Source organism: Mustela nivalis, assembly GCF_964662115.1.
Source record: "Mustela nivalis genome assembly, chromosome: 10".
NCBI lineage: Eukaryota > Metazoa > Chordata > Mammalia > Carnivora > Mustelidae > Mustela > Mustela nivalis.
This window is the reverse complement of record NC_139029.1, coordinates 89263427-89278437: the sequence shown is the minus strand read 5'-3', so window position 1 is coordinate 89278437 and position 15011 is coordinate 89263427. Positions and strand designations below refer to the sequence as shown.

Here is a 15011-nt window from a genome sequence, read left to right as displayed (position 1 = left end):
TTATGGTATTCTTTCAGGACCAACAATTCTGGAAACTAGTGATGCCAGTCACCTCTTGTCAGGAGTCAGAAACCATGGTTCCCTGCTGACTGGATGTATCTGCATCCTGCTTTCATGTTCTATAGGAGCAAATACGATTGGCTTGTTTCTCACTTTCCATTGAGGACTGGCCCTTTGGACTGTCTTCTTTCAAGCCGCCTCACATGTTCAGCAGCTTTATTACAACCTTTGGCTTAATCACTAACCTCCCTGAGGTACTCAGGTGCTGTCATAATAGCAGAATGATGTGGTTTATGTGATTAAAACTTTCTGTAGAAAGAACCACATGTGGCTACTTGTCCACAGGTCTACAGAACTGTATGAGGACGTATCAGTCACTGAAAGTACTGTTGATTGTCGAGTCCAGGCATTTTGTTCTGGTCATTGAGGAGATTTGAAGCCCTGTCTTTAGAATATACCAGTAGGACTCTCTACTTCCTCCTAGAATTCACCTAATCTTGGGGAGCACACAGTCTTTGACCACTTGAAGGAGAGTTCTACCTCTTCTCCTGCTTCCCAGGATAATGCTGGACACCCAACAGGGATTCAGATGATCCCCAAACATGTATAGGAAACTTCTTCTCTGCCACAGTCCTGGTCCCTGCAGATTCCAGACAATGACGAGCCTTCAGCCAGGAGAACTGAAGTTGGTGTATGGGGTTCTAGTTACAGTTCTGCTTCTAGCCAGCTGTTTGACCTCAGACATTTTTATTTACCACTTTGAATTTTAGTTTTATATGGTAGAAGATGAGGTGGTTCGAGTAGGTGGTAAAGTTCTTACTTTGAAATCATGTGATTGTGTTCTTTCTTCTATCTTCAAAGAAGATGTTGTGTTAGCTCAAGTTGTTTTTAACTGGACTCCTCACACCCCTGACCAGGGGTCATTTTTGAGGGGTCTGACAAATGGCACATTCTTGTAGAGCTTTAATCTTACTTAAGGATTTTAGGGAAACTTTTCTTTTCACGAAAACACACATATTTGGTGGAACAGAATATTAAATTTGTGTGGAGTTTAAAATAACATGTGAAATTTTGTTGTGAGTTTTATGTTTGGTAGCCTATATAATCTTTTTAGTGAGTGGAGGGGGAAAAAAAAACTTTCAAAAGGTATTATATGTTTCACCCCTGATTTACTAATACTCCTGTAAGTAGTGCCAAACAGTGAGTAGTCAGTGTAATAAAGTGGAGGGACGTATCTCTGTCTGATCCTTGTTTTCATATGAGAATTAGTTTTCATCTGATTCATCATTGTTTTTAAAAGGAAAGAGTAGCCTTCTCTGGGTGAAAATTTTTGAAGCCATTGATAAGGGAGTGTTCCCTTCGTGAACAATTAGTTCTTTAGACCAGTTTGTTTTCCACCAAATTGTCTGTTTCTATTGTAACAGATGGTTTCCATTATGAGCCTCCTTTTGCTTCTCTATGAAGACCAACAAGTAAGTGGAAATGCACTGCTTGGTTGGAGATGTGGTAGGCAGGGGAAGCCCAGCATCCTAGCTACCTACCTTGCCCACTGCTCATTCTGCTCAGTCTGGTGACCAGACATGATGGTTCGATTGTGAACTTCTGTCAGGAAGAGCCCAGACATTAATGTTAAAAGGATTTAGCTGGCAAGGTGTTATTTTGCCGCAGCTTTTTCAAAAGCATGTTTGGAACCACTGGTTGTTGGTCATGATGAATTGCTCATGCACCCACAAAGTGTGATTTCTAAACCTAGCCAGGATTTGGAAACCACACCTAGGAAACTTATAGCAACATAAAAGTAGATTTCAGGGTTCGACTAGAGACTTACAAAATACATGCCCTGAAATTTTTATTGACAGGCATATTTTGAAAAATTTCCTGCTGGACCAGAGCCTATGCCCAGTTAGTTGTATTGTGTTTGGGTTTACCTGCCTCATCAGTAGATGGTAGGCTCTTTGAGGGCAAGAAACACGTCCTTGCTCGGTTGTCAGTCTACCATGCTCAGAACTCATGGGGTGCTCAGGGCATTGAAGAAAGGAATGAATATGTGATGCTTGTAATCAGCTTCCCAGGGTAAATCAATATATTCTCTGACATCTTGTAGAAGTAATTATTTTTTAATGTGGCTGTGTTTAGTTTTTAAATTAGGCCTCAGAGGTGAAAGGCCAGCACCTTACTGACAGCCCATTTATCTAACTCTTCTCTAAGTTATTGCCCCGGGGAAGCCCGTTGCGTTAGGACAGTGATATCAGCACTGTGTATAAACACTAATCTATGTTGTGGCCATCACTCTTCTCAGAAGCCAAGTGGTTGATAGTGGTACAGCAGGCTGTTCATTGAATTTTGAGGGTTTATATGAAAATTGTTCATGAAATAGTTTATATCTGGCAAACTTTTAGATAGGGTTTTGCTTAGAATTAACTTTAATAATAATAATAATAATTATTATTTTTTAAGTTTTTTTATTTTATTTGACAGAGATCACAGGTAGGTAGAGAGGCTGGCAGAGAGAGAGAGAGAGAGAGGGAGAGAGAGAGAGAAGCAGGCTCTCCGCTGAGCAGAGAGCCTGATGTGGGGCTCGATCCCAGGACCCTGAGATCATGACCTGAGCTGAAGGTAGCGGCTTAACCCACTGAGCCACCAGGCGCCCCTTATTATTATTATTTTTTTAATATTTTATTTATTTGACGGAGAGAGAGGAATCACATGTAGGCAGAGAGGCAGGCAGAGAGAGAGGGGAGGAAGCAGGCTTCCCGCGGAGCAGAGAGCCTGACGCGGGGCTCCATCCCAGGACCCTGGGATCATGACCTGAGCTGAAGGCAGAGGCTTTAACCCACTGAGCCACCCAGGCGCCCCTAAAAAATTATTTTTAAAAAATTTCTTGGCATGTGTCATTCTTAGTGGCATTGGATTCAAACTTGGAAGGAAATCTTGCTTCAGATCCCTTTCACTTGCATATTGTTTTGCAAAGCTCTAGCATGCCTTGTAATTACATTGGCTTCAGTTTTATTTAACTGGAACCTGATGACTGGTACTGGAGTATAGCCATAATTTTAATATTGCCGATTCTTCAGTTTGTTAACTCATGCATAAGATGACTTGGGAAACTTGTCTGATTTAAGACTAAGTATAATGACTAGTGTGAACAAAAGTTAAAGGGCAAAACTGTCCAGAAGTTATATATCAAGGATGTAGTTAGCTGCACAGCAAAGTATTTGCTGTAGGGAATGAAACAAGCTAAAATAACATTTGGCAGGAGCACTAATTAGTCTTAGCCATTTTAATTATATTCCTTTAGATAAAGATAAGTCATTATATAAAGTTTCGGGAACTTCCTACATTGCTTAACTGTACATGTGGGAATTATATGTGATTTTTTGCATTTAATATCTGAAGGTAGTTGCATGATAAATTTTCAGATTTTTGATGAGCAGCCCTGTAACTAAACCAGTCTGTGCACTATAAATGCTATTCTGGAGCAGAAAGAAACTGAACAATGCTTGGGTCTGTGTTACCCACGAGGAAAGAAGCTGTTTTCTGGGATAAGTTGCAATTTTATAATATAATGGAATTTATATTTTTAAAATCAGTTTTTAGAATAACTTTTGGTTATTTATTTCTGTTTGATCAGAGTTAGCGAGGAAAACTGTCATCAACTTTTGTAGATTTATAATGCTTTGCATTTTAGAATTCCTTGATGTATGAATAGCTAAAGGAAAATATGAATAACTAGGGATTTTAAGCCTGAACAAATTTTGAAAGGCTAACGTATAAAAAGGAGATTTGGGGCGCCTGGGTGGCTCAGTGGTTTGGGCTGCTGCCTTTGGCTTGGGTCATGATCTCAGGGTCCTGGGATCGAGCCCCGCATCAGGCTCCCTGCTCCGCAGGAAGCCTGCTTCCCTCTCTCTCTCTCTCTGCCTGCCTCTCTGCCTACTTGTGATCTCCGTCTTTCAAATAAATAAATAAAAAATCTTTAAAAAAAAAAAAAAAGGAGATTTGCCACCGCCAGCATAACTCCAGATAAAAGGAGGCAGGTCAGTGGAGAGAAGTTACACAGAGATTTTGGAGTAAATTTTAGATAGGGTTTGTTAATAAACTATACACTCCAATGATAACTCATTTGGGTATATAGTATCATGTAGTGAATATTCTCTGCTGGACATTTTTAAAGAGAGGTTAGAACCTGTCAGGAAGAGGGAGACAAACCACAAGAGACTCTTAATCTCACAAAACAAACTGAGGGTTGCTGAGGGTAGGAGGGTAGGGAGAGGGTGGCTGGGTTATGGACATTGGGGAGGGTATGGGCTATGGTGAGTGCTGTGAAGTGTGTAAGCCTGACAATTCACAGACCTGTACCCCTAGGGCTAATAATACATTATATGTTAATAAAAAACTAAAAATTTAAAATTAAAAAAAATTTTTAAAAAGAACCTGTCAGGAATATTTTATAAGGAGAGAGGAAAACCCGCAGTAAATCAACACTAAATGGCTATTTGAAATATGAGGATCTGTAAATCTAATTTCTTCTCCATTCCTGATCTCATTTTATGAGTGTGATGCCTGCCTGGCGTTTAGACTGTGTTAACAATTATATTGATGGTTGAGTGCTGACATGAAGTTTAACCCAATCTCTCTTCTTATTTTAATTGCATTTTTATCTATCCATTAATGGGATTATGTTCACCTTCTTGACGATGTTACCATGTCTATCTGTCTGTTCTTTCTTTCTTTCTTTCTTTCTTTCTTTCTTTCTTTCTTTTTATAAAAAGGAGGAATATAAGCCATTGGGAACACCAGTATCCTAGCACTCCTATTATATATATGCAAGCACCAGTGACAAGGTCAAGGTGTCAGAATTCATTATGTCACAGTGGCCTTGCTTGATCCCTTTTATTCTTTGATCTCTGGAGCCCTGTTGACCTGATGACAGATCATCCTGAAGTGGGAAGTGCTGACCTATCAGAAGTAAATAGCCAGAGATTATTCTAACAAATGACTAAAAAATATAAATTCCATTATAAACTCTAACTCATCCCACAAAAAAAAAAAAAAATAAAAAGTGAATCAAATAAATGCTGTTATTTTGAAAGTCATTTATGGCTAAATTCAAGTAAGTAGCAATGTCTTTTTGACTATTACCTAGGCTCAACCATCACTCTTGGCAAAGAGCACACAATTCTGTTTTAGGAATGAGGTCAGCAACATACCCTATGCTAGTGTGCTTACTAGATCAACTTCCCAAATGAAGTTCATAACCAAGAAGAAAGTTATAGCAAAAGAGATACAGTGAACGAAAAATTTAGCAGTAAGTAAGACTAAAAAAAACCAAGTCCATCATTTCAAAGACGACTGAGTTCTAAGTAAGCTTTAAGACTACTAAGGCCTCATTTCCTGACCAGAGCATAATAATATATGTAAGACTTCAAATTTTAAGTAAGGTTTTAGTAGGCTTTGTGTAATGGGCATTCCATTATGTGATGGGCATTTTTTTCCATCAAAAAAAGATAAATAAGGCAGCATTGTTCCATGTCTTACATTTCGCAGCCTTCTTTGTCACCTGGGTATGCCATATGTTAACCCCTAATTTATATATGGTTGGTGAGATCTCATTAATTTTTTTTCTCTAGACACTTTATGGTTTTTCAGCCATGTTCTTGAGAATGGACTAAGTTGGGCATGTTGGCAATCACAGATGTATTGTTTCCATCAGGCACTGCTTGGTTTTGTCTCTGTGGATCTACTGCAGAGAAGGCCAGAGTCCTTCCAGGCACTTCACTGGTCCCAGTCTTTGAGGCCACATCAGTTATTTCAGGTTTAAAAACTCTTATTCCTTGTCTTCAGCCTTTATTTTAAAATTGACATAAAAACAAATTATCAAGGGGGCCTACTAATGAAATGCTTTCCTTATTCTAAGAATGTTCAACAAAACTGGGCTAGGGGCCCCCGGGTGGCTCAGGGGGTTAAGCCTCTGCCTTCGGCTCAGGTCATGATCTCAGGGTCCTGGGATAGGCAAACCCCACATCGGGCTCTCTGCTCAGCAGGGAGCCGGCTTCCCCCACTCTCTCTTCCTGCCTCTCTACCTACTTGTGATCTCTCTCGCTCTTTCAAATAAATAAATAAAATATTTAAAAAACAATACAAAACAAAACAAAAAACCGAGGCTAACCACAACTCTGGCCCCCCAACATGGAATAACTGTTGTTCAGGCCAGATTAAAATTCTACTTTAGGCTGCATCCTCTTCCATCTTTGGAACTTCTAAATCCGTTGTGTGCAGGAAATATTTAGGTCTCATGTAAAATAAACAACAGCAACTTGATAGAAAACATAAAATAAGCTTTTTTCTCTACTCAAGGCATATACTGTGTGTTGAAAGCAAGTCTGATAAACACTTGACTGAGAAGAGTTCTGTTGAGTGTTGTTTTTGGGAAGGACAATCAAGTCTGCTGTTTGTGTAAGGGCATCTGGTCGGGAAACACTCCATGAAAGATGTGGGATGAAAGTCATCCCTCCAGGGGTTCTGGGGCGCAAGAACTGAAGCAAAGGGGAGATGTAGCAACTTGTAACATGCCTCAGCAGTTACAGCAGCTAAATTGGGGTGAAGGGTCCAACGTTTTTCAGTCCTCCTGCCTTCTGATGGATAAGTTGATAAGAAGGTCTTGACTAATGCTATTCAGTTCTGCCTAATTTGCAGCTCTACTTGCTTTCTTCCTTCTGGGATGGTTGCTGAAAGAGGATTATGAGGACTCTATTAAATTGTTTGCAGGAGCATTTCATGTAGGTATTGAGGTCTGGGTAACCTGGACAACCTTTTCTAGGTAACTTGGACATCTAGAACTGAAGGACCACCACGCATGTTCCTACTCTATTGGGCATAGCATTTCCAGCAAGTTGCAGCTTTACCATGGTCCATCATTGGAATAAAAAAGTCTTGGCATGTGTAATAAGCAATGGCTCGAGTCCCTGAATGTGCACCAAATGTCATGTTTATGAGTGTTCTCTCTTACAGGAGGGAGCATCTCACCTATAAATGAAAAGGTGACTGTGAAGTTGTCCATTCGTGACCAGTATTGGTGTAGTTAGGCTTGGGTGCAGTTGAAGCTGTTCTCAAAAATGAAATATTGAACTGAGACCTTCATTGCACATTCTTTGAAATACAAAGAAAAAGGATGGATCTGTATTTCAAGTGTTGTTGATGCTATTGGCTTAGACATGCTCCTTTTATTGGGTCTGTTTTGCAAACCTAAATTTGAGCCTGAAGAATTCCTCCATATAAATGTCTTAAGTATTGCGGTGGCACATCCATCACCTTTTTGCTTTTGAATTACAAAGATAACCTTAAGATATGAGCCTTATACTGGGCACTGTGATACATACACAGAAAGGGTGAGCCTCCTTAGTGATGAAATCAGCCAGTGCCCAAGAGGAAAGTAATAGGCAGAAAGGATAGAGTTGATGAAAAAATTGATTCTTTTCCATTAAACTGTACGTGATATGTTTTTTATGAAGCAGGCATCAGCTGAAAGAAATATTTTTTCAACTAAAAAGAGATTGATGGTGAGGGAGAGGAAAAGTATGTAAGGGATCAGGAGATAAATATGTGTCTTATTCCATTACCTTCTCAAATAATAAGAAGGTTGAAAAGCATTCCATTGTAGTTACTTCAAATGCTTACATGGCCTTGGTGCTATTAAACCTTGGTAATGTTAATGGCCTTGTTCTTACTTTAAAGTATATTCAAGCCTCACATGTCATTATTTTCTCAATTCTAAAAGTTGTGTTGCTTATTTTCAGGCTTACCAAAGATGCAGGTCATTAAGAACTATACAGGAGTACCACTCCCAGCTCATCATGAAGGACCCCCACTGCATATCCAGGCTGGGGATACAGTCGAACTTCTGAGAGGAGATGCCCACAGTCTGTTCTGGCAGGTAAGATCTCTGTCATTTGGACCGTGGTTTGGTTTGGTTTTTGTTTCTACTTAATGGAAGATTTATGGCTGCTTAAAGAATAAAGCTCTTTCTTTAGAAACTGACTTCGTGCTTTCAGCTTCAGAAATTTTACATGAGGTAGGGAAAAATATTTTTTATTAGCCTTCCCATGTTTACCAATGCCAAAGTGGCAGTGAATGTAAGAATGCTAAAGAAAAATAGGATCCGTGCTGTGAATCATAATTACCATTTTTATTAAAAATTCGTACTTTGCCAGAGCATTTTTTTCCAGGCCTAGGACCTGTGGGTGTGATCTAATTTGCATTGCTTTAACATATTAATGGTTCATTTCAGGGGAACCACCTAATTAGCTTGCCAGTGGCCATTTCTGGCCATATTTGATTTGTGCCTACCCACAGGAATGCTGAAGTTCTCAGAGGTGCTCTGGGCATTATTCATGAAATGTATGAAATGTGAAAAGTAAGTGAGCCTGTTGAGGTTTGCTAGTGATGAAACCTCTCTTGTCCAGTAACCCTGTATTTGGTCTAAGGATTGTGTTAGGTGAGAGCAGTGTGGTATAGTGTTGAGATTTGATAAAGCTGGATGGTAGAATATTGCTGTTCACTAAAGTATTCTCTATTTTCATGTGTATGTTAGAAGTACTTCCCAATAAAATTAAAGAGTTTGTTAAAATGTGTATTGAGGGAAAAGGGCATGGGCTCAGTGGAAAGATTAGCACAGAAGTGAAATTTGGTTAGGGGCAGAGAGAGCAGGGAAGAACTGGTAGATAATAATCGATTGTGTACATGCATAAATGATAGTTATTTTGTTGACTTAAAATATTTATGGTCTGCCATTCTGTCACAGATGAATGCTCCTAGATGTAAATTTCTCTCCAACCACTGTAGCCAGTGCTGTGGCCAGTGGGTCTTCCAGAACTCCACTATTCCTCTTTCATATCCCAACTCTCTCATACCTCATTCTTTCCAAAAACTGAAGAGATAGAATGAACAACTGAAACTCTACCGACTCTTTAGTCTAGTCCTGCACATTCCACCCCCAAAACAAAATATACCTGCCTGTGTACCTGTAAGATTCCTCCTACTCAAGACTTCTTTTTCTTCATAGGTTTTTCAGCCCACAATCAGCTGACTCTTGACTCCTACGTTTTCAACTCTGTTCTCTCCACTTACTTCTTTTCTGTGGCAAATAAATATACTTAACTCCTCCCATCTTAAAATACATTAACCCAACTTTCTATCTGGCTATTTTAGTCTCCCTCTTCCAGTCTAAAGCTAAGAGAGTAGTCCGTACTTCATCTCGCCCTCCTTATGCCCTATTTATAATGTAGTCTCTGGCAGAAACTAATACCACTTAAAAAAAAAAAAAAAAAGAAAATGTTGCGATACATAGTGCATTGCACGTATTTAAAGTGTACAATTTGATAAGTTTTGACAAATGAATATACAAGTGAAATATCATTAATCAAGATGATAAAAACAGCCCCCAAAGTTTTTGAGTGTACTGCTTTGTAATTTCTCTCTCATGCTTCTACTTGTTGCCCTTCCTCAATCCCCAGGCAAGCACTGTTCTGCTTTCAGGCTATGAGTTCGCATTTTTCAAAATCTTAATAGAGTACATTAAAAAAAAAAGAATTTTATATACCGCATCATACAGTAACTATTAGTTTTTGTATGGCTTTTTTCACTCAGCATAATTATTTTGAGATTAAACCATGTTGCTTTGTGTAACAATAGTTCTTATTTTTTAAAAAACCATTTTATTGATTGTATAATTAGAATACAAAAAGCTGTATACATTTAAGGCCTGCAACTTGACAAGACTTGGAGATAAGTATAAATCCTTGAAGCCATCACCACAATGTATGCCCTAAACCTATCCTTCACTTCCACAAGTTCTCCACGCCCTCTTCATTTATTTACTTATGTGATAACATTTAAGATCTAGCCACTTAATGGATTTTCAAGTATATAACACAGGATTATTAAATAACTATAATTTTAAATATATAACTCAGGATTACTAAACACAGACTCTACGCTGTACAGTAGATCTCTAGGACTTTTTTTTTTTTTTTAAGATTTTATTTATTTATTTGACACAAGAGAGAGATCACAAGTACACAGAGAGGCAGGCAGGGGGGGAGGAGGAAGCAGGCTCCCTGCTGATCAGAGAGCCTGATTGGGGCTCAATCCCAGGACCCTGAGATCATGACCTGAGCTGAAGGCAGAGGCTTTAACCCACTGATCCACCCAGGCGCCCCGATCTCTAGGACTTACTGTGCACAATTTGAACTTTGCACGCTTGGACTAATACTGCCCCGTTTCCCCTTTACACCAGTCCCTGGCAGCCATCATTCTCTTTTTTATTTCTATGCATTTGGCTATTTTAGATTCTTCACATAAGTATAGGCAAGACACAGAAGTAACCTAATGTTCCTCAGTGGGCTAATGGATAAAGAAAATACCTATATATGCGTGGATAAAGACGGATATACAAATGGATATACAAATAAAGAAAAAATATATATACACACACACAAGGGGTATTATTCAGACTTCCAAAAGGAGGAAATCCTGCCATTTGCAAAAGTGTGGAAGAACTTGGAGGACATTATGCTAAATGAAAGTTCTTTCTTTTTACTGCGTACTATTATTCTATGTATGGATATAGCACAATCTATCCTTTAGCCTGTTGATGGACTTTTAAGTTATGACGAGTTTGGGGCTATTACAAAGAAAGCTTCTGTAAACTTTCAAGTATAAGTCTTTATATAGACATATGCTTCATTTTTAGATAAATATTGAAAGGGAAATGGGCAGATCATATGTAGATACATGTCTAAATTTTTGAGAGATTACCAAACTGTTTTATTAAGAGATTTGACTGTTAACATTTCTACCAGCTGTATTTGAGCATTCTAGGTGCTCCAATAATATCCTCACCAGCAGTGGGTGTGGTCAGTCATTTAAATTTTATCTTTTCTAGCAGGTGTATGGTGGTACCTTATTGTGGCTTTGATTTGCATTTCTCTAATGACTAATGATATTGAGCATCTGTCCATGTGCTTATTTACCACCCATATACCTTCACTGATGAAGTGCTTGTTCAAACATTTTGTCAAAATTTTTTATGGGCTGTGTGTTTTCTTATTATTGAGTTTTGAGTGTTCTGCATATATTTTAGATACAAGTTCTTTACTTTTTTAAAAGATTTTTATTTATTTATTTAGAGAGAGAACACATGCAAGTAGGGGAAAGGGCAGTGGGAGAGGGAAAGAATCTCAAGCAGACTCCCACTAAATCTAGAGCTCAATAAGGACTTGATCTCACAACCCTGAGATCTTGACCTGAGCCAAAATCAAGAGTCAGACACTTAAATGACTGAGTGACCCAGGTGCCCCCTTAGATCTTAATAAAATATGATTTCCCTTTATTTTCTCCTCGCTTGTTGCCTTTTTATTATCTTACTAATGGTGTATATATAACAGAAGTTTTTACTTTGATATATTGAAAGTAAAAAAAGTTTGTTAATTTGTTACATTAAGGATCGTGCATATGGGCATTGCATTTGAGAAATAGTTGCCTATCCAAGGATACAAAGATATTCTCTTATATTTTCTTCTAGAAGTTTTATAGCTTTAGGCTTTAAATTTAGGCTTATAGTCTACTTTGAGGTATTTTTGAATATGTGTTCATTTTTTTTTTTCCAAAAATGGTGTTCATTTTTTTTTGCATATGGAGATCCTTGTGTTCCAGCACCATATGTTGAAAAGATAGTCATTTCTCCATGGGATTGCCTCTTCACTTTTGTAGAAAATCAGTTGTCTGTTTATGTGTTGGTATGTTTCTGGATTCTGTATTCAGTTCCATGGATGTCTCTCCATATTTAAACTAATACAATGCTATTTTGATTGTTGCAACAAATTAATGTCTTAAAATCAGACAGTGCTTATCCCCAGATTTTTTCTTTTGAAAGGTGTTTTGGCTCTTCTAGGTGCTTTGTATTTTCTATGAATTTTGGAGACATCTTATCTCACCAATAGAAGGTTGCTGCAGTTTTTATTGGGATTGTGTTCAATTATACATCACTATGAGAAAACTTACATCTTATCAATATTGAGTCTTCTGACCACTGAACATGGTATAGCTCTCCATTTATTTAGGTCTTTAGTTTCTCAACAATGTTTTATAGTTGTCAGAGCGAAGGACATACACATCTTTTATCATATATCCTTAATTCATATTTCATTTGATCTTATTGTACATGGTAGGTTTACAATTTCATTTTCTATTTATTGCTATGTAACTGACTTTTATAAATTGATCTTTTACCCTACAACCTTGTTAAACTCACTTACAGGAATTAATTCCAATTAGTTAAATTAGAATTATTCTAGCAGATTTTTAAAAAGATTTATTTATTTATTTATTTATTTATTTTTTTTTTAATATCCTCATATATTGATGAGGTTGCATCCAGTTTTTTTTTTTTTAAGATTTTATTTATTTATTTGACAGAGAGAGATCACAAGTAGACAGAGAGGCAGGCAGAGAGAGAGAGAGGGAAGCAGGCTCCCTGCTGAGCAGAGAGCCCGATGCGGGACTCGATCCCAGGACTCTGAGATCATGACCTGAGCCGAAGGCAGCGGCCCAACCCACTGAGCCACCCAGGTGCCCAAAGATTTATTTATTTTTGAGAGAGAGACAGCAAGTAAAGGGGGAGGGGAGGGATGGAGAGAGAAGGAGAGAGAGAAAATCTCAGAATCTCAAGCAGACCTCCCTGCTGAGCATGGAGCCCAACACAGTGCTCAATCTCATGCTGAGATTATGACCTGAGCCAAAACCACTTAACCAACTGAGCCACCCAGGCACGCCAATTCTAACAGACTTTTAAAATATGGACAATCATGTTGTCAATGAATAAATGTGGTTTTACTTCTTCCTTTGTAGTCTGAATGCTTTCTATTTCTTTCTTGCCTTATGACAATGGCTGGAACCTCTAGGAAAATACTACTAGAATTAGAGGAAAGGTATATACTTGCTTTATTCCTGATCTCATGGCGGAAGGCATTAAGTCCTTTACTATTAGATCCTTTACTATTAGGTATAATGTTATCTGTAATTTTTTATAAATACCTGTCATTAAGATGAGGATGTTCTATGCTAGGCCTACTTTGCTGAAAGTTTTTACCAGTAATTTATGTTGGATTTTACCAAAAGTTCTTTTTGCATCAATTGAAGTGATTTATCATTTTTTTATAATTTATTAATTTGGTGAATTACATTGATTTTCTGATGTCGTACCAATCTTGCTTTCCAGAGATAAGCCCCAACTAGTAATAATAGATTGTCCTTTTTATTTATTGTTGTTTTATTTTCTTGTAATTTATTTGTCCAGGTTTGTTAATAGTTTAGCAACCAAAGAATGAATGGGGAGCTATTCATTTCTCTTAACTTTCTGAAAGAGTTTTTATAGAATCAGCATTATTTTTTTCATGAAGTGTTTTATAGAATTTATCGGGGAAGCTCTCCAGGGCTAGAGTTTCCTTTATAAGAAGTTGGGGGTGGGGGTTGTTTTTTTTTGTTTGTTTCATTTTGTTTCATTTTTATTACAGTTTCCTTAGTAAATATATGGCGATTCAGGTTATCGATTTCTTTCTGGGTAAGCCTTGATGGTTTTTGTGTAGACTTTATAGTAGTGTCACCTCTTGTTTCTGACACAGGTAATTTGTCTTTGCTTTTTTGTCTTCATCAGTCTAAGTAATTGGTTATGAATTTTATTAAACTCATATGAGGTTGGTTCTATTTTTCTGTTTCATATTTCCCTGATTTCTGCTCCATTCTTTATTCTTGTCTTCTTCCTTGGGGTTTAATTTGTTCTTATTTTTCTAGTTTTTTAAGGTCCTCATTGGTTTGAGAATCCTCTTTTCTAACATAGGCATTTAGTGCTATAAATTTCTAAGTACTACTTTTGCTGCCTCCTAAATGGTTGATAAGGGCTGTATTTTTATTTTTGTTCATCTTGAAATACTTTCTAGCATTTTTTTCCCCACTTTTTCACGTTCTTCTTATGGGTCATTTTAGAAGTGCACTATTTAGTTTTCAAATAGGGGTTTCCCAGATATATTTCTGTTTTAGTGATCTTGTGCCTCTGGACGATGAACTTGCAACTGCTGTTTGTCTTTTTTTTCCCTCCCTGCCACGGTGGAAAAGGTTGGGTAGAGTGAGCTAGAGCGGAGTATTTTCTTCCCCACCCCACCACCCCCCACTACCTCATATATTATGAGGTATATTGCACTGGTAATACCTCAACTGGTCAGGCTTCCTTTAACAAGTTTTTGCTGAGGACACGTCTTATTAAGAAGAGCAGAGTGGGAGCACCTGGGTGGCTCAGTGGAATGAGCATCTGACTCCCTTTAATTTCAGCTCAGGTCATGATCTCAGGGTCCTGAGGTCCAGCCCTGCGTGTGGGGCTCCCCGCTCATTGGAGACTCTGCTCCCTTCCTTCTCCTTCTCACTCCACTCACACGCATACACATTCTTTCTCTCTCTCTCACTCTCTCTCTCTCTCTCTCTCTCGCTCACTCAAATAAACAAATTAATCTGAAGAAGGCGACAAAGACGAGCAGAGTGCCTTTTCTCCTCCTTCTGCCAGAAGCTGGGGATTTTCCTCTCCTGTTGACTGTATGAATCTGGCCAAGCTCCTAAAGGTAGTCTTACAATATCGTGGGTTTCCCCTATGATGGCTCCTCCTGGACTGTTTAACTCTCAGAGTTGTAAGCACTGAACTCTGGTAATTTGTCAATACCAGTTCAGGTTTTCCTAGCCCAGCACTGGCCCTAGATCCCACAGCAGTCTCTGCTGGGGAGTCTCTGCTCTGGAAAGTTGTGACTCCCTGTGTTTGCTAGTCTGTCTTTCCATTCCTGGGGGCTGAGGTTTGTCCTGTGGATCCAAGAATTGTTGATTTTTTTCAATCTATTCAGTGTTTTACTTGTTAGGCAGGGTGATGTCTAGCAAGATTCTTAAATGAAAAACTAGAAACCTGGTGTTCTTTTTAC

The 15011-nt window shown here is 38.3% G+C and overlaps 1 protein-coding gene across 5 annotated transcripts in view; it reads left to right on the top strand.

Moving 5' to 3' along the window:
• The window catches only part of VAV3 (vav guanine nucleotide exchange factor 3), a 357610-nt gene that overhangs the window by 283965 nt on the left and 58634 nt on the right, over positions 1 to 15011 (top strand). For all 5 annotated transcript variants that reach the window (XM_082688262.1, XM_082688260.1, XM_082688261.1 and 2 more), the window contains one exon: positions 7794 to 7930. In XM_082688262.1, the coding sequence (XP_082544388.1) occupies positions 7794 to 7930 (137 nt within the window). The remainder of the gene's footprint in view (positions 1 to 7793; positions 7931 to 15011) is intronic.